Source organism: Neovison vison, chromosome 7, assembly GCF_020171115.1.
Source record: "Neovison vison isolate M4711 chromosome 7, ASM_NN_V1, whole genome shotgun sequence".
Lineage (NCBI taxonomy): Eukaryota > Metazoa > Chordata > Mammalia > Carnivora > Mustelidae > Neogale > Neogale vison.
In genome coordinates, this window is record NC_058097.1 from 131,910,897 (window position 1) to 131,935,491 (window position 24,595).

The following is a 24,595-nucleotide window of genomic DNA, read 5'->3' on the forward strand; positions in this document are numbered from 1 at the left end:
ATAAGTTCTGTACAAAGAGTTTTGTTTATTTCCATGTGCCTTTCCTTAGAAAGCCGTAGAGGAATGCTCTATAAAAATTAAGGAGTAAACCTAGAAATAAGGAGACTTGGGATCCAAGAAACCAGGGATTTAACACAGGAGAGTGGAATCCTGAGAGGATGCTGAAGGGAAATTCCAGTTATCACAGTTGTGCTGAAGGCCAAGGAGAGCAATTAGTCCAAATGGGAGCAGGAGGACAGAAGTTACCAGGAAGGGTTACTCCACAAAACAAACAAACAAATCCAAAAGAACATTGATAAAAGAAATATAGGTATACTGCACCATTTTCCTTGGCAGTGAAAAATACATGCAAGCCATAATACAAAAAATACAAAATACAAAATTAATGCAGGATGTGTTATGACTCTGTTTGAAGAAGTAGTTGGAGTGGGCAAAACTATTCTGTATGAAGTTGATGCAAAAGATTAAATTCTCAGTTTCATATTAGACTCTAGCTTCTAAAACTGAAAAATTAATAGTGCTATAAGTATGTTACTTAGAAATATGGAGGTAAATACCAAATGAAACTACCAAAAAAGTTCAAAGTGGTTGCCTCTTGGAAAGGGGGTCAGAACTTGTTTCTTGTTTTGAGTCTTATTTGATCCTTTAAATACATAATGAAAATAAATACTAAATTAAAAAAATAAAAAGCCCTTTCACCTGATGGACTGTTTGGCTAGATACAGAATTCTATGTTGGACATGTTTTCCCTCAGAAGTTGTAATGCAATGTGCTCCCTTATCCTCTAGCTTGTGGTATTGCTACTGAATTTTAGTATTGAACTGAACGTGAGCCCCTTCCTTTTAGTTTTTCATTTCAGGAAGATTTTAGGATATTTCTGTCAGTGTTCTAAAATTTTATGATGGTATATCTTTGGCATAAGTCTGTTTTCATCTGCTGTATTGGTCATTCAATCAGTGGATCCTTCTAATCAAACGTCCTTCAATTGTGAAAATTTCCATTGTATTATTACTTTGATTTTTCCCCCTTCTTTGTGTTAGCCCTTAAATTTCTGAATTAAGATCGTAGATCTGCTGGATGGACCTTTAATTTTCTTACTTTTTCTATTTTCCTTTCATTTTGACTCTTTGTTCTATTTTCCTTCCCTAAACATTTCTTTTTCTATGGCATCCTATTCTTGTTTTATGTTTATTCATGTTTATGTCATCATGTTTCTTAAGCTCATTAACAGAATAGAGAAGTCATTCAAGCACATATTATTTAAAAGATGGTGAGAAACTTGTCTCCCTATCCTCTGAAAGCATAGGGCTTAAACAGTGTTAAGATAATAATGGGTAATATTTTAAATAGAGGGGAATCAAAGTAGGGCAGGCACCCAGGATTTGGTTTGCTCAAATTCTCCTTTTGAAAACCATTCCCATTTCCACACTGTCATCCACATGGTTCTATCAGCACCTACTGTGACCCTGATGTATGACTTTCTCCACCACTCACTTGACTAGTCTGGGGTAGGGACCTGATTCAGGGTGATGAAAATTTGCACATGCATAAATTTAAAGAAGTATGGAGCAGTGTTTGGGTTAAGTGAGTATGTTTTAAACCTATTTTTACACAGAGTAAAACACAATTTTTCTCTGGGAAAATTTTAAAATCAGAACTGAGGAAAAGAGGCCAGTATTTCTCTAAACCATAAAATAAAGAAAATGAGAGTTCTTAGGAAGCATGTTTGCTGTCAGGCAAACCTGAGAAGCAGTGGAATTCTGCTGCACAAACTAACGCAGATGCCCAAGCAGCTGCACAGAGAAAGGTGATTAGTGGAGAAGGAGGTAAGAGTCCCAGAGCAGGAGGAGCTGCTGTTTCTGAGCGAAGGCACATCTCTGTCCTAGGGATTTCAGTATCCCCATTAAATTCTCCTTTTGGCTTAAGCTAGTTTGAGGTGGCCTTTCTCTCCATGGTAACAAAACCTTCCTAAATCACACACTTGGTTTATTGACCCTTTTATGAACTAGGCAATGTATAAGTGCTTTATATGCTTTATCTCATTGAATCTTCATGACAGTCTGTGAGGTTGGTAAAATTTTACACATAAAGAAACTTTATACATTCAACTGCTATATAATAGACACCACTAGCTAGATGTCCCGTGGTGTAAATCAGCATGTCAAAAACATACCACTTCTCCATCTGTAAAATGGGGAAAGCTGTTCTCACAGCCGGAACCACTCACTTTCCCTACATACACCCAGCCAAGTCCTTCTTACCTTGAGATTCCAGCTTAAATATTCTCCTAGGAGACTGTCGTGCCTTCCCAGTCTGCAGTACGTTTCTCATTAGCACTTGATGTCCTTCTTCAACAATGTAATTACACAACATTTTGTGTAGTTCTTTTCCTTTGCACTCTCTTGCGTTGGACTATGAAGTCCAGGATGGTGGGGCCTATCCTAGAGTTGTTTGCCATTACAGTCCCTACATCTAGCACCATCTCCTTGGCACATGGAAATTGCTCCATCAACACGTTTGGAGACATTAAATATTTCTAAATATTTTCTTTTATGTATTTATGAGGCTAGATTCAACAACTTTCAACACCAAATGTGCAGGGCACTCTGTCAGGCCCTAACTGAGCCAAAAACACATACAAAGATATGGCCTCTCTCTTGCAGGGGTTCACAGTATAGCTGTGAACTCAAACTGAATTTGACTTATTTGAGCTGAGACTCAAATAATTATAATACAAGGGGAGATAATTTATAACAGAGATTAAAAACAAGGTGCCATGGTCATAAGGGAGGAAATAATCAAGATATAACCTAGGATGTTAAAGTGAGGAAAGAAAAGAGAAAGGGCCAGGGCTATTCAAATGGTTAGATTCTTTATGTCTCTATCCAGATACAGCTTTCCCCCATAACCTCTTCCAATTTGTAAGACCTGGAGAAGAAGTGACAGTATCTTCTCAAGTAGTGGTATATGAAAACCATCATTTTCTTGAGTCTTGGGATCATCCCTGTCATTGGCTGATCTCCATATCACTCTGCAAAGACACCGAGTCTAGCTGCCTGCCTCAGCCTAGTCTTCTTCAAAGAAGCCCAGGTCAGGCCTTCTCCCCCGACTCCCCCCACCCAACCAGATCTGCTTTCCTGATGCTGAGATTAGAGGACAATGGCTTTGAGCACCCCCATCCCACCTTTCTTTTTTTTCTTTTTTTGCTTTGATTCCTTTTAACACTCAAAGAATAATGCTTCTCTGTCACAACACTGTCCCAAGTATTCTCATCACAATGGGTGGTTTTATGGACAATTACCGGTCTGATGACTGTTTTATTTTCCACTCATCTCTAACCTAGACCTTCGGGACTATTCCTCTAGCCATGATCTAGAATAGAATTCTTATTTCTCTGCCTTCCCTACATCTGTGTTACTTGTCAGGGACATTTCAAATCAAACCTCTCTTTGGGGGTTGCATATGGATGTGTGAGTGATTGGGGTTGATGTGAGGGAAAACAAATGTTTGTGGCAAATCATCGTTATCACTAGTAAAACCTACAAAGGATGCAACAAGGAGGAAAAATTGGATATTATGTAACTGTGTACCTTTTTAATATTAAAATTTTAAATATTTAACACTGTCACCATGTACTTACAGCAGTGGTCTTAGAAATTAGATGCCCCCCCCCCGCAAAAGACTTTCCCGAAAAGACCCCACCTAAATGGAACAGACCAATAGAAAAAGTTTGTCTGACTTTAAAGAACAATGAAATGAAAAAAAAATTGAAAGCATTTCGAAATTAAAATATTTTCCTTTCAAACCCAAAGCTTGTTTCATCTATTGATTCATCAAAATGAACTGGTACACACCTGCGAGGTCAGCTTTGTGTATTGGTTGAGAGCCCTGTCTCTGGCTGCAGTTAGAATTCCCTCTTTGCCATTTATTAGTTCACCGACCTTGGGCAAGTTACTTAGCTTTGTGTGACTTTAGTTCCCTCATCTGTAAAATGGATATAAATACTAGAATTATCTCACAGGACTGTCATCAGAATTATGTATAATGCTTAAGAATATTTGACAGCACATCAGTATAATTCTTAATTTTCTTTCAGTCCCGAGTGAATGTCAAGTATTTTTGAAGGGCCCTGAAAAATCCTTGAAGTGAAACTATTTGATTAAATTAAATCCTAAATGGGAGTGCATCCTGCATCTCTTCTAAAAAAGGGGCACCGGAAGATGGATAACTAAGGAACAGTCAGAACTCCAACACGGAGAGGGGACAGTCCCCTCCTACTCTGCGTCCTCCCAGGTACCATACAGAATGCTAAAGCCTTGCAAGTAGATGGGCTCCTCCAATTTAAGTTCGTGGTCATCTTTAACGTCCTCCAGGGAACTAGAGGCCTGGATTCCCGCCAGGTCTAAGCTCCCATCCCGGAGATCTCCGCAGCGCCCCTTCTCTCCGGTTATCCCACCCCGCCCCGACCCGCCTTCCGTCACTCCGGTCTCCCTCCCCAATGCGGCTCGCCCGCAGCGCCCCGCGAGCCCCAGGGGGGCCCTTCGCGCCCCAGCACCGCGGCGGGCCGGGCCGCGTCACTGCGCATGCTCCTCGCCGCGCGGGTGGGGTGCCCGGGGCCGGGAGGCGGGCGCTGGGCGTGGGTGCCGCTCGGCTGGGAAGGCCTCCGCCTGTCGCGGGCCACGCAGCGGCGGGGGAGCGCGCTCCGGGGCGACGGCGTCCTGGAGACCCCGGCGAGATGGAAGCGGCGGCGCCGGCGGCGGCCGAGGCGGCGGGACGCGAGGAGCTCGGTGGGTGCTGCGTGCGGGCCGGACGCGGGGCCGCGTGCCCGCGGGATGCGCCCGGGGCTCCGGGCAGGCACTCGGCCTCGGCCGGGGAGGCTGCTGCTGGCGCCGGGCCCCCGCCGCCCCTCCCCCTGCGCGTGGCCGGGCCTCATCCGGCGCCGAGCGGCTGGTCGCCGGACCCCGACAGTGGCGGGTGGCCTTCCCGGGGCCACTGGGTGTTTCTGGTCGGGGCTCTTGGGATCGTGGGTCGGGCACGGGTTTGGAATAAAAACCCAGCCGAGCAAACCTCCCCGAACAGTTGAGGCTGGGGAGGTGACCGACCTGGGGACCGCAACCGCGCAGGAACGCGCTGACTGGGGAGCTGGGCCGGTGACGAGAGGGGCCTACAAAGGGCATCAGATGGGAGCGCGCGCGCGCGCGTGTGTGTGTGTGTGTGTTGGGGGCTGGGGTGCGTTGTGTATGCAAAGGCAAGCGAGAGTCTGCGCTGTGACTCTCACTGTTTTCTCCAGGGGTGCTTGACGGCTTTCACACGCCGCAGCCCCATCCTGAGTCCTGGGTGAATCCTTCATTTACCCTGTGCCACCCCCGAAGGGGCGAGCGCGACGTGCGGACCGTACCCGACGGGAGATACCTGTAGCTACCTCACTTGCCGAAGTTTGTTTTCCTGCCGTCCTGCGGGCTTATCTGGTCTTATCTTCCTGGCCCCTGGGAATGCAAAACCTTGTTTATGGTTTCCTGCCATCAGCAGGGAAACAAAAGCAAGGGTCAGGGCAGTACTGTCCTTTCCCCAGCCAGTGATACGCATTCTATTTAGGAATATTTTTAATTCGGTCCTGAATGATTAAATGGTTTTTTAAAAGTTGAGCTTTTTAAAGCAACACTTCATTATAGTGACTAATAGGTTGGCGTTCCTGTAATAATGGGCAGGGCACTCTGCAGGTAATTTCTTTCAAATCGTAATAAGGGTAGAAATAAACTTAGCATTTTATTGATTGTGTACTGTGTGTCAAGCAGCCAGCTAAGTGCTTTACATATGCATTGTTTCTTTTAATCTTTAACACAATTGGGTGAGGTAGATGCTATTATTATCCCCATTATGGTAATTTTAAGTTAATTAATAGCAGAACCCAGATATGAACCCAGGTTTATCTGACTGTTTGAAATTCATTAAAAACACATCTTAGGATGTGGAGAAATGTGCATTCTCCTGCGTTACTGGTAAGAGCGTGTAGTGTCTTTATCCTTAAAAAGGTACATATCCTTTGACCCAGCAATTTTACTTACAGAAGTATTTCCGAAGGTAATAAGTCAGGTAACAAATACTTAACATTGAGAGATGTTCACCACATTCTTTGTAGTTGAGAAAATATAGTAACTATCTAACTGTCCAGTTAAAGGAAAATGGGTGAATTGTGATAGAGCCTTATGGTCATGTGCTGAATAGCCATTAAAAGTAGTGTGGGAGGATGTTTACCATATATGTTTTTATTAACTGAGAAAGGTTCCAAGTTATCTCTTAAAAGTTATGTCTGTTCATTCAACACATATTCAACAAGCTTCTCTTGTGTGCCAGACGCTGTTTTAGGCACTTGGGATACATCTGTGAACAACACAGATCAAGATTCCTGTTCTTGTGGGGTTGTATTCTAGTAAGAAGACACAGACAATGAAGAGTAAAGACAATAATCAACTAATTATATATTATGTTAAGTGAAAAGTGCTGTGGAGAAAAGGACAGAGTAAGAGAAGTCAGAGTCAGGGTGGAGGCTGGACAGTTACCGTATTTTATGAAATGGACAGAATAGATCATATTGAAGAGGTGAGGTTTGTGTAAAGACTTGGAAGAGCTGAGGAAACTAGTCAGGTGGGTATCTGGGGAAAGACATTCCAGGTAGAATGAATGGCTGAATAAAGACAAATAGCACAGAGGTTAAGATGGCTGAAGTGGGATGATCAAGATGGTGATGTGGCCAGGTTATGTCAGGTTTTCGGGGTTGTGTAAAGACTTTGGCTGTTATTCTGAGAGAATGGGGAGCCATTGCAGGGTTTCGGCAGAGAAATGACATGATCTGACTTGAATTCTAAAAAGATTACACTGCTGCTGTGGGAAGAATAGACTGTAAGGGGCAGAAGTAGCAGCAGATGGGTATTTCTGAAATGCAAGAAAGAAATGCACATGTTCCTCACTGAAGTATGCTTGTAGCAGTGGGAGTGGAGAGAAATGGTTAGACTCTGGATATACTTAAAAGTAGAACCAGCATGATTTCCTAACAGATTGGGAAAGGGTTGAGAGTGAAACAGGAAACAGAGATGACTCCAGGGACCTGAGTATATTGAAGAATGAATTTGCCACCAACTCAGATGTTACGGTGGTTTTGTAGAATGTCTACAGAGTTTTTGATATTTGTCTCATCCAAAGGAAGAACTTGATTTTCTTCCCTTGGAGTGTTGATTGGATTTAATAATTTGCTACTAGTGGATAGATTATGGTGGACATGAAAATGTGTGACTTCAAACCCAGATCCTAAAAGACATCGTGCCTTGCTCCCTTTTGGATCCCTCATTTGGAGGGAAGGCCAGCCGCCATGTAGTGAGGATACTCAAACAGGTGTTGAGTGAGCAATGGGATTGATTTCTTGAGTTAGTGAAAGGTCTGGTCTAGAGATACAAATTTGGAAGTCATCAGCATGTAGATAGTATTTAAAGCCATGGGACTGAATGATAATGTACAGGAGGTGAGTGTATTTGTGTATATTCTAAAATGTTACCAGTGGTTATTTCTGGGTGGTGAGGTAATTTTAATTTCAGAAATGTTGCTTAGTTATATATATATTCTGATCTTCTACAGTGACCAAATATTATTTAATTTTAAAAAGATGTTTAAAAAATTGGGTATGTATGTAAAAGGCACTGGTAGAAATGTTAAGATACAGGTTTCCTTAAGCTATACAAATGTTATATATACAAATAATATACAGATAACATTTGTATAGCATAAGAACTATATTTCATAGGCAGTGGGGACCTCTGGAAGTTTCTTGCTGTGCATGTTTTTCAGAAATGAATAAAATAGTTACTGTTTCTATCTTATATATGTAGTAGTTTATAGATTTAGATAGCTACATTATGTTGTGTTAACAAAAAACTTTTCTACTTTGTTTTAGTTTGTCCATCAAAATAGAAGTGATTTCCTTTATTTTGCTATAATAAAAGTACAACGTTTATTACTTCCTTTTTTTTTTTTTTTGGATTAGCCAGAGAAAGACAGTAAAAAGTACTCATGATTCCATTGCCCATCTCCATCCTTGTTAACTTATTCCCATTAAAAAAAAATTGTTTATTTTAGAGAAAGTAAGAGAGAACAGGGGGGAGGGCAGAAGGAGAGGGAGAGAATTTCAAGTCAGCTGGGCACTGAGCGTGAGCTTGACACAGGCTCACACTGATGTCTTTGAGATCATGACCTGAGCTGAAATTAAGAAGCCCGTGGCTCAGTGGTTTAAGCCTCTACCTTCAGCTCAGCTCATGATCTCAGGGTCATGGGATGGAGCCCCGCATCGGGCTCTCTGCTCAGCGGGGAGCCTGCTTTCTCCTCTCTCTGCCTGTCTGTCTCTCTGCCTACTTGTGATCTCTGTCTGTCAAATAAATAAATAAAATCTTAAAAAAAAAAAAAACACAAAACCCATGCTTAACTGACTGAGACACCCATGCACCCCTTGTTCCCATTTTTGGTATATTTCCTTGCTTCCATTTTAAATTGACTTTTTAAAACATCATTGAATTAATACTGTGGTTATCTAGCACTTTTTTTTTTTTTTAAAGATTGTATTTATTTATTTGACAAAGAGAGAGAGATCACATGTAGGCAGAGAGGCAGGCAGAGGGTGGTGGGGGGGAGGCAGTCTCCCCGCTGAGCAGAGAGCCAGATGTGAAGTTCAGTCCCAGGACCCTCAGACCATGACCTGAGCTGAAGGCAGAGGCTTAACTCACTGAGCCACCCAGGTGCCCCTGTCCAGCTTTTTCACACTCAGTATGATATACTTTTCCCTGTTTTACTCAGACTTCAAAACTATAATTTAGCATCACTGTAATACTTTATAAAGTGGAGGTCTGTAGTTAATTTTGCAATTTCCTGATTGCTGCACATTTAGGTTGTTTTCCAAATTTTCAACATTTATGATGTTTCAGTCGACATCTTTGTGCAGAAATTCTTTTTTTCTATATACTGGCTTGTCAGAAGTGGAAGGATAAACATTTTTAAGATTTCAAGACCTATTGCTAGATTAATGTGGTTTTCTTTAATTCTAACTACAAATAAAAATTTAGGTTGATTTTGGGTTAGGAGATTGAGGTTGAGACAGTTGTCTGGGAAGACAGTAGTAGAGATGAAACAAGTACTATCTAACCTAAGAATGTTCCAGTTTTATGCCGCAATAATGTATATATATGTTATATCATGTATGGTATATAATATTAAATTAAGCTAGTGTCTCTTATTCATCTATAATTTTTCCATTTGTAAATAGAAATAACTGTGTTTAGGTGGTTTGGTTTCCGTTGCTTAATAGTGTTTTATCATATACGGCTCTCATTATTAATTCTTACCTGTAGTGATCACTTAGCACTTTTTAGAACTGCCAGTTCAGTACTAAGTACTAAGTGAAAAATTACAGCAAGACATGGACAAATAGTAGACTTTGTGTGTAATGTAAATTGTATTTTGAAACTTTTAATTATGTTGCATAAGTGTTCAGATTTTTATTCCAAACCTTCTTAATTTTGTTAAAGATTTTACCATGTTAAGTTTTTAAGTGTTTGTGTCTTCCCCAGTCTGTATTTCCTTCTGGCTGGTGTAACACATTTTGCCTACTCAAATTTTGCCTATTATAGCAGTTTGTAGGTTCATAAATGCTCCGAATTATTAATCACTGACAATTTCTTGTCAACAGTTAAAATCCTATACAGCATAATTTGCTTATGATATATCATCGTGGGGGCGCCTGGGTGACACAGTTGGTTAAGCATCTGACTCTTGGTTTCAGCTCAAGTCTTGATCTTAGGGTCCTGAGATTGAGCTCTGTACTGAGCAGAGTCTGCTTGAGATTCTCTTTCCCTCTGCCCCTTCTTCCTGAACCCCCTGCCCATGCATGCACTATCTCTCAAGTAAAAATAAATAAATAAATCTTTAAGAAAAAATAATCTCTCAGGATACCTGGGTGGCTCAGTAGGTTAAGCCTCTGCCTTTGGCTCTGTCATGATCTCAGGGCCCTGGATCAAGTCCCACATCGGGCTCCCTGCTGAGCAGGGAGTTTGCCTCTCTCTCTCCTTCTGCCCCTCCCCACTGCTTGTGTGCTCTCTCTCTGTCTGTCTCTCAGATAAATTAAAAAATCTTAAAAAATGAGGTGCGTGGGTGGCTCAGTGGGTTAAAGCCTCTGCCTTCGGCTTGGGTCATGATCCTAGGGTCCTGGGATTGAGCCCCACTTGGGCTCTCTGCTCAGCAGGGAGCCTGCTTTCTCCTCTCTCTGCCTGCCTCTCTGCCTGCTTGTAATCTGTCTTTTAAAAAAATCTTAAAAAAAAACCCCAAAAAACCATCTTTGTGTAGGAAGAGGAAGAAAACTAGTATTTATTAAAGACTTACATCCCAAGGATTAGGCTCTGTGCTTCCTGAATATAACCTCATTTCATTACCATAAAACCCCTGTGAAGTAGAAGTTACTACTCCCATTTTACACATGAGAAGATAGGCCCTGGTTAAAATAAAATCAGATCATATCACTCCTCTGCACAAAACTCTGTATTGCTGTGTTGTCCAGCATTTGAAATGTGCATTTGAAATGTGGTTTGTCCTTAGCCCTGTGTGCACTTGAAATGTGGTTTGTCCAAATTAAAATCTGCTGTAAGTGTAATGCACACGGGATTTCCAAGACTTACTATGAAAAATAGAATGTAGAATTCTGGTTAGTAATTTTTTTATGTTGTCTGCATTTTGAAATGATAATATTTTGATTTGTTGAGTTGCATAAGATCTGTCATTAAATTAATTTTACCTGCTGCTTTTCCCTCTTTTTAAAAATGTAAATATTAGAAAAAGTTATTTCTGGCTCACATTATGTTTCTGTTGTACAACACTGCTGTAGGTGGCTTTCCTGTCACTCGGAATGGTCTGCAAAGTGGTGTGCTGTCTGTCTTCTCTAACCTCTCACCCTCCTCCTCCTTGCCCTCTCCTCTCTGATTACTCTGGACTCCTTCCTACTTAAGGGCTCTCTACACCCTTGGAGCTTTTGCCTTTGTTGTTCCCACTGCCTAATTGCTCTTCCCCTAGATATCCACAATATTTACCACATCTTCAGGTCTTCTTGAAAATCCTTCTTTCTCCAGGAGAGCTAATTTGACTGTCCTAACTGAAACTACAGGCTCTCCCTCCCATTCCCTAGTTTCCTTCTGAGTATCGAACACTAGCATGCTCCCTATTTTACTCACTTAACTGTCTCTTTCCATTACTGGAATTTGAGCTCCATGAGGTTAAGAATTTCTCTTAGTTGTAGGAATTGCTTTTTTTCCCAGCATCTTTGAATGCCTGACACATATGTGTTAATACTTGTGAAACTGAACTGGAAAGGATGGCACCCTCTTGCTTGAGTATGTTCCATCAGGAGGCACCGGCCTTCTGTGATGGGGGCTCCTGGCAGTAGATGTTGGGGAGAGGCCATGCCATTCCATTCGTGGAGGCTCTTGAGCGAGCCGTGCTCGCGCCTCTGCATGGCCCCTGCTTGGTGCTCCCCCGGCGGTGCTCACATGGCCAAAGCCGTCCTTGTGCTCAACACCACTCTCTTCTCTAGCAGACCCAAAGGCAAGGCCTTTAGAGTTTCTTGTGCCAAGAAAGGCAACTCCCTTGTCTTACTCAGCTCAGGCTTTTAGAACAAAATACCTTCAGTTGGGTGACTGAAACCACAGACATTTCTTTTTCAGGGCTCTGAGGGAGGGGGAAGTCCAAGAGCAAATGCCCGCTGATTCAGTTCCTGGTGAGAGCCCTCTTCCTGGTTTACCGATGGCCATGTTCTTGCTGTGTCCTCACGTGCTAAGAAGTGTCCTCTTCTTAGAAGGTCATGTTAGGACTTTATCTAACCCTCATTACATGCCAAAGGCCCTATCCCCCAACACTATCCCATTGGGGGATGGGGTTTTAATGCATGAATTTTAGGGGGACGCAAACATTCAGTCTAAAACATCCTGCTGATGGCTTCCACATACACATCTTTCTGGTTTTCTGCAATGGAATGAGTCCAGGAGAGATGAGGAACACAGTTCTACCCACTGTCCCCCCCACCTCTCTGACCTGGAGTTCAGAGGAATGAGCGGTGGGAAGAGTAGTAGGAGATAAGATCAGAGAGGGTAACAGTGACACCACAGTGTGCAACAAGCCAGGGAAGGACATGGTGGGTGGGGGTGCCTTCCTTGACCCTGAGCTAGAAGCTGCTCACCGGAAAGGGGTTGCGGATCTTGACAAGACTGATTTGAAAATTTTAATCTTTTGCTTACAATTTTGAATATCTCTTGTACCAAACTCAGTGCAGCCTTTGATCATTCCTTTTCAGTTGCTTTTGCCAACTTTTTACTTGAATTTAAAATTTTAGTGGGTCTCTATTATTTGGTGTTCAGTTCTGTACTCCATACAATCTCTGAGTGATGTCATCCTGCCTTTTGATCCCAGTTATTTCTTAACTACCTTCTGATGTAATTCTCAAATCTTTATATTTAGCCCCAAGTTTTCTTCTTACTTCTAGACCCTGTTTCTGACTGCTCATTCAGGATATAATTTCAGTTTACATGATTTAAAAATTCAACTCGTATTTCCTCCTTAACAGGCTGCTTTCTCTTTTATGCATTTATTTGTCCCTCATCTCCTGCATTCCAGATATCGAGGGTACACTAGCAGACAAGTCGGACATCACTGCTGTCACTTCATGGAGAATGCAGACAAATAGAATGGGCCATTACAATATAGTGTATTACAGTTGTAGGGTGCTGTGGGAACACCCACAGGAGAGACCTGAGCCAGGCTTGGGGTGAAGGAGGCTACTGGGAGGTGGTGGTGTCTAAACTGAGACCTGAAAGTTGAGCAAGGAATAGTTAGACTAAGTGGTTAGACACAATTGGATGGGAAGAACAGGGAACGGGAAAATAGAGTATGATTCAGGAGGGAACAGCATATGTGAAGGCCAGAAGCAAGAGAAAAAAGGCCACTAAGGGAAGAGAAATCATTCCTTATGGCAGAACTAAAGTCACCAGACTAGCTTAGATTCCCAGAACTAGTGCTGGTAGGATTGGGATTCAGCTCAGGCTTCTAAATTTGAGATCAGGGCTGTGGACCACATGACACTGTCTCCCTGTGTTTCTTTTCTCAGGGACATTAGCATCCATTCCGTTTTCTCCACTGCGGTCACCTAGGAAGCATCCTCTGTTCCGTTATCTTCCCGTCTAGTTGGTCAACTAGTCTTGTTGTGTCTCTCCTCTAAATAACCATTCTCTTCTCTTCAACCAAGCTAGCTTCATTCATGCCCTCACCGGTCTCTTGCCTGCGTTGTGTGCTGACTGGCCTTGCTGAGACCAGTCCTGCCGTTTTTCCAGTTGTTCCTGACACTGCTGCCAAGGTGATGCTACCCAAATGCACATCTGACCGCTTCCCCTTGAATTCTTTCTCTGGCTTTTCACAGCCTCTGAGATCAAGTCCAGAGTCCCTAGCACGGTTCAGAGAAGCTTTTCAAGCTTTCCAGCTGATCTTCTGCCATCTACATAGGCATTCAGTAACTCTGAAGATAACCAAGCAGGTGCATATGCTCCACTCATTCTCATGGCTTATGCCAGTGTTAAAACCTCTCGCAAAGAATTCAAGAGTTAAATATAAGAAGACAGTTTTACTGCATTTTCCTATACTGTATGCTAAACTTTGGAACAAAAATACAATTTCTTATTTTTTATTGAAGTATTACCTGGAGCTTCTGAAAGTCATAAGTGACTGGTTGAGACTCTATTTATTAATAAATCTCATCCTCAGAAATCCAGGCCTCAGTGGGCTCTTGCCATTTAAAGATGCAACTTCTTGGGTATGTAAGTGTATCACTTTCTCAAGTACTTGTAGTTAGGTATCTTTGAATGTATTCTTTAGAGTCATTCAAGTTAATGTAATCAGGCCTAAAACCCAATTTCTTCACCTACTCTTATTTTACTTCGTTTAACAGATGCACATTTCTTAGTATGTAATGTCGACCAAATAATATAGGTGAAGTCGCAGAGAAAAACTTAGAGAGTTTTTTTTTTTAATGTAGTTTTTAACATTTAAGCATATACTTAGAACTTAGCTAATGTTTCACAATGCTTTAATGGTCTATTCAAAACAGTTTATAAATGTGTACTTCTTAAATTCCTGACATTGTTAAGAATTAATTTTATTTCAAATAGTTTCAACTTTTAAAAAATTGACTCTTTAATCTCATTGTTGTAGTTCAGGAAGCTTCCTGGAATTATTAAATTTTTATTAAGGCTTTAAAGGTAAAGGGTGAGACAAATGGATTGAGACCAAAGAAATAAAAGTTACTTTTCAAGTAAGTCATATTTAATGTTTCCTAGACCACATAAAGTTGGGAAATAATGAATTTAAGAAGTGAGGAAAAGTTTAAACCATAAGGCATTTACACTGTTAAAATTAAGTAAGACAGTTGCTACTCAGTGTAAATTTGTTAAGAGTGACTGGGAGCCCAGCCAACTTTTAGTTGGGAATTTGAGGACACCTTATAATCCCATTTTAAAAACTTGATTCTGGGGCACCTGGGTGGCTTAGTGGGTTGGGGCCTCTGCTCAGGTCTGCTCAGGTCGTGGTCCCAGGGTCCTGGGATCGAGCCCCGCATCGGGCTCTCTGCTCGGTGGGGACCCTGCTTCCCTTCCTCTCTCTCTGCCTACTTGTGATCTCTTGTCTGTCAAATAAATAAATAAAATCTTAAAACCACAACAACAACCAAACTTGATTCTGTGAATTATGGAACTAGTATAACTAGTATAGATTATTTTAACACTTCTAGAAATTCAGGCTTAACTAAAAGTTATGACAAATAAATTATCTGGTGATGACATTAAAAGTAAACTTATCCTTCAGAGTTCATTTTTTTTTAAGTTGCAAGAAAACTTTTTTCCTGACTTGCCATTGCAAGTCAGTACTTCTTGGGAAGTATGCTTCAAATAACAGATTGTTCAGTTTTTGAGATGTTGGTAGTGATAACTGTCTTTATGGAGAACTTAAATAGTGTGCTTAGTATACACAAAACATACTGTACAGCCTCTGGCAGAAAGAAATTAGTTCAAATAACTGACAATTTGAATAACTGAATGAAAAAAATGCAAATGAACTCAAGAATCAGCAAGGGCAATGAAATGAAATTTGGAGTGAAAATATTAACATGATTCTATTTAAAGATGATGTAACAAATAATTATGATTGTTATCAATTAAATTCGTATTGAAGTCCTACTCTTCAGTCCTTAAGTGACCGTATTTGACAGTAGGATCATTGTAGATGTAAATAGTTAAGATAAGGCCACACTGGAGTGGGGTGGGACACTAATCCAGTATGACTTGTGTCTTTATAATAAGGGGAAGTTAAGACACAGACACACGTGCTGGGAGAATGCCCTATGAACTTGAAGACGGCCATCTCTAACCAAGGAGAAAAGCCTGGAATTTTCTCTTCCAGCCCTCAGAAGGAACCAACCATACTAACATCTTCATTTTGGACTTTTAGCCTCCAAAGCTATTAGAAAATAAATTTCAGTTCTTTAAGCTACCCACTTTGTAGTACCTTGTTAGGCAGCCCTAGTGGTTTTACAAGATAAAGTATCAATTTTCTTTGTACAGAGCATAACAGAAAATGATAAGAATCTGTTCAAACCAAAGATGACCATAATTTGTAATACTAAAAAACACTGGAATAAATGTGACATAGCTCCCTAATACTGAGAATCGCTTAATTTTCACCGTGTGCAGGTTTAGACTGAGCCACTTTGAAATCCCACAGAATAGTCTGCGTAGAATGTCTGGCAGGTCAGAGGGTTAGAAAAACTACCCAAAGATGAAGTTGGGGAATTTGAATTCTAGAAAATACTCATTAATTTACACTCTGGGCATTTGGAGTTTTTGATAATTCATTGGATTTTACTTCACACATATTAGTAACATTATTAGAAGAAGAATGTATATTTTTAAGAGATTTCTTTATTTATTTTAGGAGTGTGAGAGTGATTGGGGAAGGGGCAGAGGAAAAGGAAGAGAGAATCTCAAGTACAGTTGCTTCTGAGTGCAGATCTGATGTGGGGCTTGATGCCAGGACCTTGAGATCATGATCTAGCTTTAATTAAGAGTCAGATGCTTAACCAACTGAGCCATCTGGGTGGCCCTAGAGGAAGAATATTTAAATGACTTCAGCATAGACTATTTTCAAGCATTTTTTCCCCCAGTGGTTTATTTTTTAAATTGTAGTATGAACACTTAACATGAGATCTAGGCCTCTTAACAGATACTAAGTGTACAGTACCGTATTGTCCTCCATCGGCACAATGTTGTCTGTCCAGTCTCTAGAACTTACTCACCTTGCATGCCTGGAATTTTACACATGTTGATTAGCAGCTCCCTGTTCTTCCCTCCCCACTGGCAACCAACACACTAGTCTTTGCTTCTATGAGTTTGACTAATTTAGATCCTCATATAGGTGGAATCATGGTATTTGAACTTCTGTGACTAGCCTGTTTCATTTAGCCTAATGTCTTTAAGGTTCATCCGTGTTGTTGCATATTGCAGAATTTCTTTTTGAAGACTATATAATATTCCATTGTAAGTAGACCTCTACTTTCTTTATCCATTTATCTGTCAGTGCCCATTGTTTCTACATGCTGGTCCTTGTGACTAGCACTAAACTAAGCATGGAAGTACTAGCCTCTCTTCAAGTCCCTGATTTCAGTAGTTTTGGATGAATATTCAGAAGTGGGACTGCGGGTCATAGGTTCTTCAGCAACCTTCAGTCTGTTTTTTGAGATTGAGTCTTTTATGGTTTGTCTCCCTCCCAATCCCACCTTCTTTCATTTTTCTTTTCCTACCCCCCAACTCTCCCACATTGCATCTCCACTTCCTCATATCAGGGAGATCATATGATAGTTGTCTTTCTCTGATTGACTCACTTCGCTAAGCACAGTACCCTCTAGTTCCACAGAGGATACCATTTTTTAGAAAGATTTATTTATTTTGTTTTGTGGGGGTGGGGGGGCGGCGAGGGAAAGGGAGGGAATCTCAGTCTCAAAACAGACTCCCTGCTGAGTATGGAGCCCAGAGTGGGGCTTGATCTCATGACCCTGAGATCAAGACCTGAGCTGGAATCAAGAGTTGGACACTTAACCAACTGAGCCACCTGGTGTCCCCAGAGACTGTCTGACAAACCTGACAAACAAGGATAGTAAAAGATTAAGGAAGGAAAAAAAGGAGGATTAAGGACATCATAAAAGACATAATGGCAAAAGTCAGCAGTAGAATAAGTCAGCTAAATCCAATACATGATCCTGCGGTGAAAACAATTGCTGAGAGAACTTTGTTGGTACAATTGATGAAGTTAGAATATGAAATGTAGGTGAATGTACTGCATCAACGTCAAACTGAGTGTTGGCTGTGATGTGAACATTCAAGAACTTTCTGTTCTTAGAGAGAAAGTGCTGACTGTGGGGTAAAGTGGTGTTATACGTGTAACCTACTCAGTTCAGAAAAAGTGATACACAGTTGAGAGAGAAAAGGCAAACATGGCAGAATGTTAAAAATCAGTAAGTCTGTAAAGGGTGTATAGGAGTTTTTTGGTACTCTTGCAAATTTAATGTAAATTTTAAATTATTGCAAAATAAAAAGTTTTTAAAAATTCCGTGTCAGAGGGCGCCTGGGTGGCTCAGTGGGTTAAGGCCTCTGCCTTCGGCTTGGGTCATGATCCCAGGGTCCTGGGATCGAGCCCTGAGTTGGGCTCTCTGCTCCGCGGGGAGCCTGCTTCCTCCCCTCTCTCTCTCTGCCTGCCTCTCTGCCTACTTGTGATTTTTCTCTGTCAAATAAATAAAATCTTTAAAAAAAAAAAATTCCGTGTTAGTCAGTCATAGTTACCCCAGTTCTCTGGTTCACAGGTTTATTGTATTTGAATGGAACAGTCTTCCACTTCTTTAAAATATCCTGTACTTCAAACCTTGCTAATGCATGTCAGTCATCTCAATAAATTTGAGTTTAGTGAATTTTACTAGAACAAGGCAGACAGTGATGACTAATGTCATCATAAATCTTGACTAAAAATGAGAATACATTTTGGTGGGGGTGGGGGGGTGCCTGGATGGCTTGGTTGGTTAAGCATCTGACTCTTGATTTCAGCTCATGTCATGATCTCAGGGTTGTGAGCTCAAGTCCCATGTTGGGCTCCTGTGGAGCCTGCTTAAGATTCTCTCTTTCCCTCTCTCTCTGCCCCTCCCCTCATCCTCACTGTAATTTTCTTAAAGTATTTAAAAACATGATTACTATGTATGTATACAATATGATTGAAACTAAAAGAGGTAAAAATTCATTTGATTATTCAGATTTTTAAAAAAGATTATATTGATTTATTTGAGAGAGAGAGAGAGAGGGCACAAGCAGGGAGAGTGACTGGCAGAGAGAGAGGGAGGAGCAGGCTCCTCGCTGAGCAAGGAGGCTGATGAGGGCCTTGATCTCAGGATCCTGGGATCATGACACCCACCAAAGACAGATGCAACAGCTGAGCCACCCGGGTGCCCTGATTATTCACATTTTTTAATCTCATAACTCTGTGATCATTTGCTAAAAACCTCATGTTGACAAAGTAGAAGAAGATTTGCACTGAATACTTAAGCTTTGCCCTTCTTTGTCCAAACAAAATAATCAGCAGATGAGTCTCGTTTTTTAAATACACTAAAACTCAAAGCATTAATGGGAATTAACTTAGACTGGAAAAATTAAGTGACTTAACTAGTACCAGTGGTAGGCTCTTCTTTTAAAAAAATGCATTTATACCAGCTTTAACTCAGTGTTAAAAATCATAATGAAGTACTTTGTTTTTCTTTTTGAAGATATGGATGTAATGAGGCCCTTAATAAATGAGCAGAATTTTGATGGGACATCAGATGAAGAGCAGGAACAAGAGCTCCTTCCTGTTCAGAAGCACTACCAGCTTGATGACCAGGAGGGTATTTCGTAAGTGTTACGGGGTTAAATGTCTCCTTTTCATTTAGTATATATTTTTTAACCTTCTGTAGGTAAAGCACAGGTACTACACAAGACACACAGATGAGTAAGATATTGTCCCTACCCTCAAGGTATTTGTAGTCCATTTGGGAACGAAGAAATGCATCTAAAAGACAGAGCAGCACATGGAAATTGTTGCAGTGATGGTCCCATGCTTTGGATCTTGCAAGAAGGGAGATCTGATTGAAAGGAATAGAAATTTTATGAGCTGTGGCTTCGAAATGGTTAAGAGTTAGACAGTGGGAGGTAGTAAACACTTCTTCATGCTGAGTGAAGGGTATAAAACAAAGTCATGGTGGTGGGAAGGCAGTGGAACCTTGTAGAACTGTTTTTGTTATTTTGTCATCATTAATAGATTTGAGTAAGTTCTTATCTCTGACAGTTAAGCAAAGTTAGATTTTAGTTGATCAAAATAGTATAAACTGAAAAAAATTTAGGCAAGCATGTCTATTTCATCAGTTTAAGATTTGCACTATTCTTCCTAGTTGAACTTACTTTTTCTTGGTTTAGAGACTTTCTTCAGATGCCTCTTGGAAACTTAGGTGGAATTCCTTAGGGAGTACATGATGTCTAAATGTTAATCAGTATTTATCTTACCTGGTGATACACATAGTTTTAAGACTTGTGTGCTTTTTCTTTTAGTTAACGTGCTGTTAGGTTGATAATCATAGATCAAATGTGTTTAGTACTGTGTTTCATAGACAGTGTCAATAAATTGCTCTGTTTTAATAGCCTAGCCATATATAATCTTCAGCATTATTCTGAATGTCATAGCAGCCAGGCATCTTATGAGAAAATTACCTTTTATGTATTTCTTTAGTATGTACAAAAATAGTATCACTTAATATCTCATTTACTCTCCATAATAACCCTCTGTGTCTCCTTTTGTGAATGGCAGAGGTAGCACGTGAGCCCATTCGACCTCTGGCCTGTTCAACTTCTGGTTGAGTAGAAATGTTACTTGATTCCTTGCGGAGATGATTTTCAGTTCCTTTCTAATGCTAAAACTGTGATCATGTGATTTTATTAGCTTTTTTCCTAAAATCTTAACAATGTTTACTTTTCAGATTTGTGCAAACTCTTATGCATCTGCTTAAAGGAAATATTGGAACGGGCCTGTTAGGGCTTCCACTGGCAATAAAAAATGCAGGCATAGTGGTAAGAATTATCTTTGTGAACTCTATCTAACTTACAGTTATCTCTCTTAATTACAGCAAAAATGACAAGCTAACCGCTGGCCTAGTCACATATGACCTGACCAGGTAACAATGAGATTGTACTGATAAGATTGTGTAAACAGTGATAGTGATATATTCAGCAAAAATGAGAATTAATTACTCTTTTCATTTCTGTTTACTTAACTTTTTGTTTAATCACTTAGCTTTCAAATACTTCATAGTTTTCGGCAGAAAGCCTAAAATAATATTTGATTTTTCCCAGTATGGTTTTATCTTATTACTTTTTTGAATTTCTGGGGATGTAAGCCATGTACTCATATCAACAAATATATTTATAGAGTAGATTATTTGAGTTGGTGAAATTTTATGGTTTTTTGGATTCAGAATAAAATATGCGGTTTTCAGATTTAAAGAAAAGGGATAACAATATTGTTTGAAAACAAATGCGCAAAGTGTTGTTAGAACTAGTTATTGTCATTGCAGAGAATCTTAGGGAGAATTGCCTTGTGAACTAATGAAATTATATTTAGTCTTTTTAATTTTTTAAAGATTTTATTTGAGAGAGAGCGAGAGAAAGAGCATGAGTGGAGGGAGAGGCAGAAGAGGGGGAAAAGCGGGCTCTGCTGAGCAGGGAGCCTGACGTGGGGCTGGATCCCAGGATCCAGAGTCATGGGTCATCTCAGGTCATCTCAGGTCATGAGATCATGACCTGAATTGAAGACAGAGGCCTAACTGACTGAGCCACCCAGGTGTCCCTACTTAACCTTTTATTAGAGGTCTAAAACCTTACCAGTTTGCTAAGAACAGTTTTAACTATCCTTTCTCTCAGCATTTGACTTGCCCACCCTAATTTAGAGAAACTTAACCTATTTCTGATTATAAAAATAAATTCTGACAGTATTTTGTCTGGGTTGCAATAATCCAGGCATTATTTCAATATTAGTAAACAAATACTTGAAATTTTTTATGTACCGCTTTTAAAAATAATCTTCTTCACACATAGCAAGTGCTCAACAAGCACAGCCCCAGATGGGTACAGCAGTTTTTAGTCATTCAGATAATGATTCATAGTCACATTTAACTATCACGATGGGACACTGATGGTCATAGGCTTACCATCGGATGTTACTGGAGGTGAGGTCTCTCCTACCTTACTGCACGCCTGTAGTCTGTACTCATAGGGTCGGCTGAGCAAGCCGTGGAGATGGAGTCATACGCACTTGTCTTAAGTATTACTGAAATTCGTTCAGTATCAAGTTCATGAATTTTCCTGTATGCAAATGACTAATCATTTTGTCCAGCAAAATTGAATCACACAGATGAGTAGTCCGTTGTCTCATTCATAGTAAGACAGGTTAATTTTTGTTAAACTTAAATATTTAATCCTATACATTTTTTTTCCCCACAGCTTGGACCAATCAGCCTTGTATTTATAGGAATTATTTCGGTTCACTGCATGCACATTTTGGTACGCTGCAGTCACTTTCTGTGTCAGAGGTAAGTGAGGATTTGTTAAGTGTGTTCTGTTTCCTTTAAAGCAATGTATTTATTTAAAGCATCAGCTAGTCTTACCTGTGCTTTGCAACTAACAATCATATTTCCTCTAATCTGTTAGTAGTCAAGTCTAAAATAATGAATATGGAAAATGATAGTATTTCCTGTGATTGAAATCTGGTCAGAATATATTCACTTCTTTTAGAATACAGCTCTATTTAGTGAAATGGGATGGTTTCTTTCCATGTAAATTAAAAAAAATCCGGATCGACATGGAGGCCTCAGCACTCCTTTCAGTTATAGAGTGATGGTCTTCTGTTTGGTAGAAATTCATTTTAGGGTATGGTGCCTTGGTGTTCTTTGCTGACCTGTGGATTCGCAAATAGTCAGTAAAATTATATTCTTTTTTCTTTGTTTTTGTATCATGAAATGTTTCTACTTGCACAATGGACTATTTAACAACTAAATATTGCCTATTCTAGTAAACTAATACTCTAATCTTAAGTCTTTTTGTTATTGTTGTTAAATATTATTACAACTTTGGGCAAGTCATTTACGATCTTTAAATAACAATGATACCTGAAAAAAAAGTGGGGAATAGAACAAGGGGAAATAATGCCTAGCTCATGGGCTGAGTATTAGGTAAGATAGTTTATATGTAAATAAATTGTAAAGCCCTGTGCTGATGTATAAAATAATGCCCTTCTAAGAATAAATAATCAGGCAGTGAATAATGTAGTTGAAGCTTTTTGTAATTGAAATACTTACGTATTTAAGTCAGCGAAGCACAAATATTACATTATATGACTTCTACAATATGTAAACTTTAACAGTAGATAAAAACTAATATATTGGTAAAAATAACATTTAAAATTTCATTATACATATCTTTGAGTATGCAGTTCTTGAAATTTCGAAAACTCCTCTGTCAGTGCATGGCCTTGCATTTATTAATTCCTATTTATTTGATGTTCTTTTCAAGAATTGGATTTATAGGCCAACTTCAAATTTTCCTTTTTCATATGCACATATGTCCTTAAATTACAGGTTCAAAAAGTCAACATTAGGTTATAGTGACACTGTGAGTTTTGCTATGGAAGTAAGTCCTTGGAGCTGTCTTCAGAAGCAAGCAGCATGGGGACGGTAAGCACTTGCTATGTTTTTAATATCTGCTTACAGAAATCACATCATTTTTTAACTAATTTGGCAAGATACATGAATAGAAGTATGATAAAGCTGGGGGAATAAATATAATCTTTAGAGTTACACAGACTTGGGTTCAAATCTCAACTCTACCATTTTTCAGTTTTATGACCTGAATCAAATGATTTGTCATTTTGTTTTAGTTTTCTCACCATCAGATGACTTTATGGTGATACTTACTTCACAAGATTACTATAGTATTTTAAATAAAATGACATTTATAAAGCATCTGGCTAACCTATGACATAATCGTGCCAATATGTTTTAAGGAAAGGAGCAAAAGCAAGAAAAATGTTGCAGTCTCATTATTTTAGATTAAATTGTGGTATTTAGCTATATGCTTATGAGATATATGAAGTGTGTATTTTAGCATAATCTTAATTTTACTGTCTTATTGTTTAAATGTAACTTTATCATTGGTATACATGACTGATCAAAGCCAGATGAATACAGGACTGGAAAAATAAGCATGGGTAATCAACAAAATGCTCACTGTAGTACCAGTGATATGTGTAAGGGAAATTAAGAGCAGGGGGAAAAAAAAAACAGTGCTAGGAGACTTTATGGTTCAATATGGCCTTTCTGGAGATTTGTAGGAAGTGAGATTTGTTTATGAACTGCTCAGAGTTCTTGATATGCCAAGTAGAAGAAGAAGAAAACGGCCTAATGCTCTGGGATTTGCCCCAGAACTTTATCTTCTTCCTTCTTCTGCCCCAGAGTAGACACAGCTTTGTCCGTTTTTTTCTATCAAGAAGAATGACTTTCCAAGTAGATGTGGCTGGAATGATTGTTAGTAGGATACTAAAATCCAAGGTGGACGAAACGATCTTAAGGGAATACTTAAGTGGAGCTTATCAGAGAAGAGAGACTTGAATTTGTTATAGGTACCAAGATTGTTTACGAGGGAGATCCCCGAAGAGCTAGGAGAGCTGTAGTGAGGACAAGAGTGAAGATGGGCAAGGGCCCTTCCAGTTTCAGACGAGAGAAGGAAGGTGTATAGATCTGTAGACCAGGTTGTTTGACACCTTAACATCCGTGGTCAGATAAAAGCTGTAATGAATTAGTAGGTGCATGCTGTTGTAACCACTCATCGTTCTCCAAACAAAATGGAGAAATGTGGGCTGCGTATTACTACCAGGTATGCAGATTTAGAACTACCGTTCCCAAACTATGCTAATTTGACTGGTGACATTCCCTTTCCACTACGGTGCACTATTTCATGTAGCTAGAATTTTCTTAAGTATCTCATTAAACAATAAGAACAGAGCTAAGCTACTGGAAGGTCTTTGGTCTTATGATTCAGGGCCATGCCCCCAGTCCTCTCCCATTCCATGTTCTTATTGGTGATTTGGATAATGGAGAGCTTGCTCACTCATGATACTTGCAAATGACATGCAGCCGGGAGGGCTGGGAAGTACCCTGGGTTAATCAGGAAAAGTTCTCAAGAAGCAGGAGAGACGGGCCTGATCTAAAAGATGAAATGTTTTCTTCGTATTGTTTTATAAGCAGATACTCAGACTGTTGAATTTCAGAAATAAATGATAGGAAAATTTTCACCTTTTAACTTAATGGAACATCTTTTTGCTCAATAATAATTCTAGTGACCTACCGATCATAAATGTG

General features: G+C 39.9%; 1 protein-coding gene across 3 annotated transcripts in view; it reads left to right on the top strand.

Annotated features, from left to right (window-relative positions):
- The first annotated feature begins 4,672 nt into the window (after positions 1-4,672).
- The window catches only part of SLC36A4 (solute carrier family 36 member 4), a 52,049-nt gene continuing 32,126 nt past the window's right edge, over positions 4,673-24,595 (top strand). Inside the window, exons 1-5 of one of the 3 annotated variants that reach the window (XM_044258321.1) lie at positions 4,673-4,787; positions 18,923-19,046; positions 20,165-20,255; positions 21,684-21,772; positions 22,817-22,912. In XM_044258321.1, the coding sequence (XP_044114256.1) occupies positions 4,736-4,787; positions 18,923-19,046; positions 20,165-20,255; positions 21,684-21,772; positions 22,817-22,912 (452 nt within the window). In that variant the 5' untranslated portion in view covers positions 4,673-4,735. Of the gene's footprint in view, positions 4,788-18,922; positions 19,047-20,164; positions 20,256-20,311; positions 20,360-21,683; positions 21,773-22,816; positions 22,913-24,595 lie in introns of those variants that run through there. The other 2 variants (XM_044258322.1, XM_044258323.1) reach the window with 2 other exon arrangements.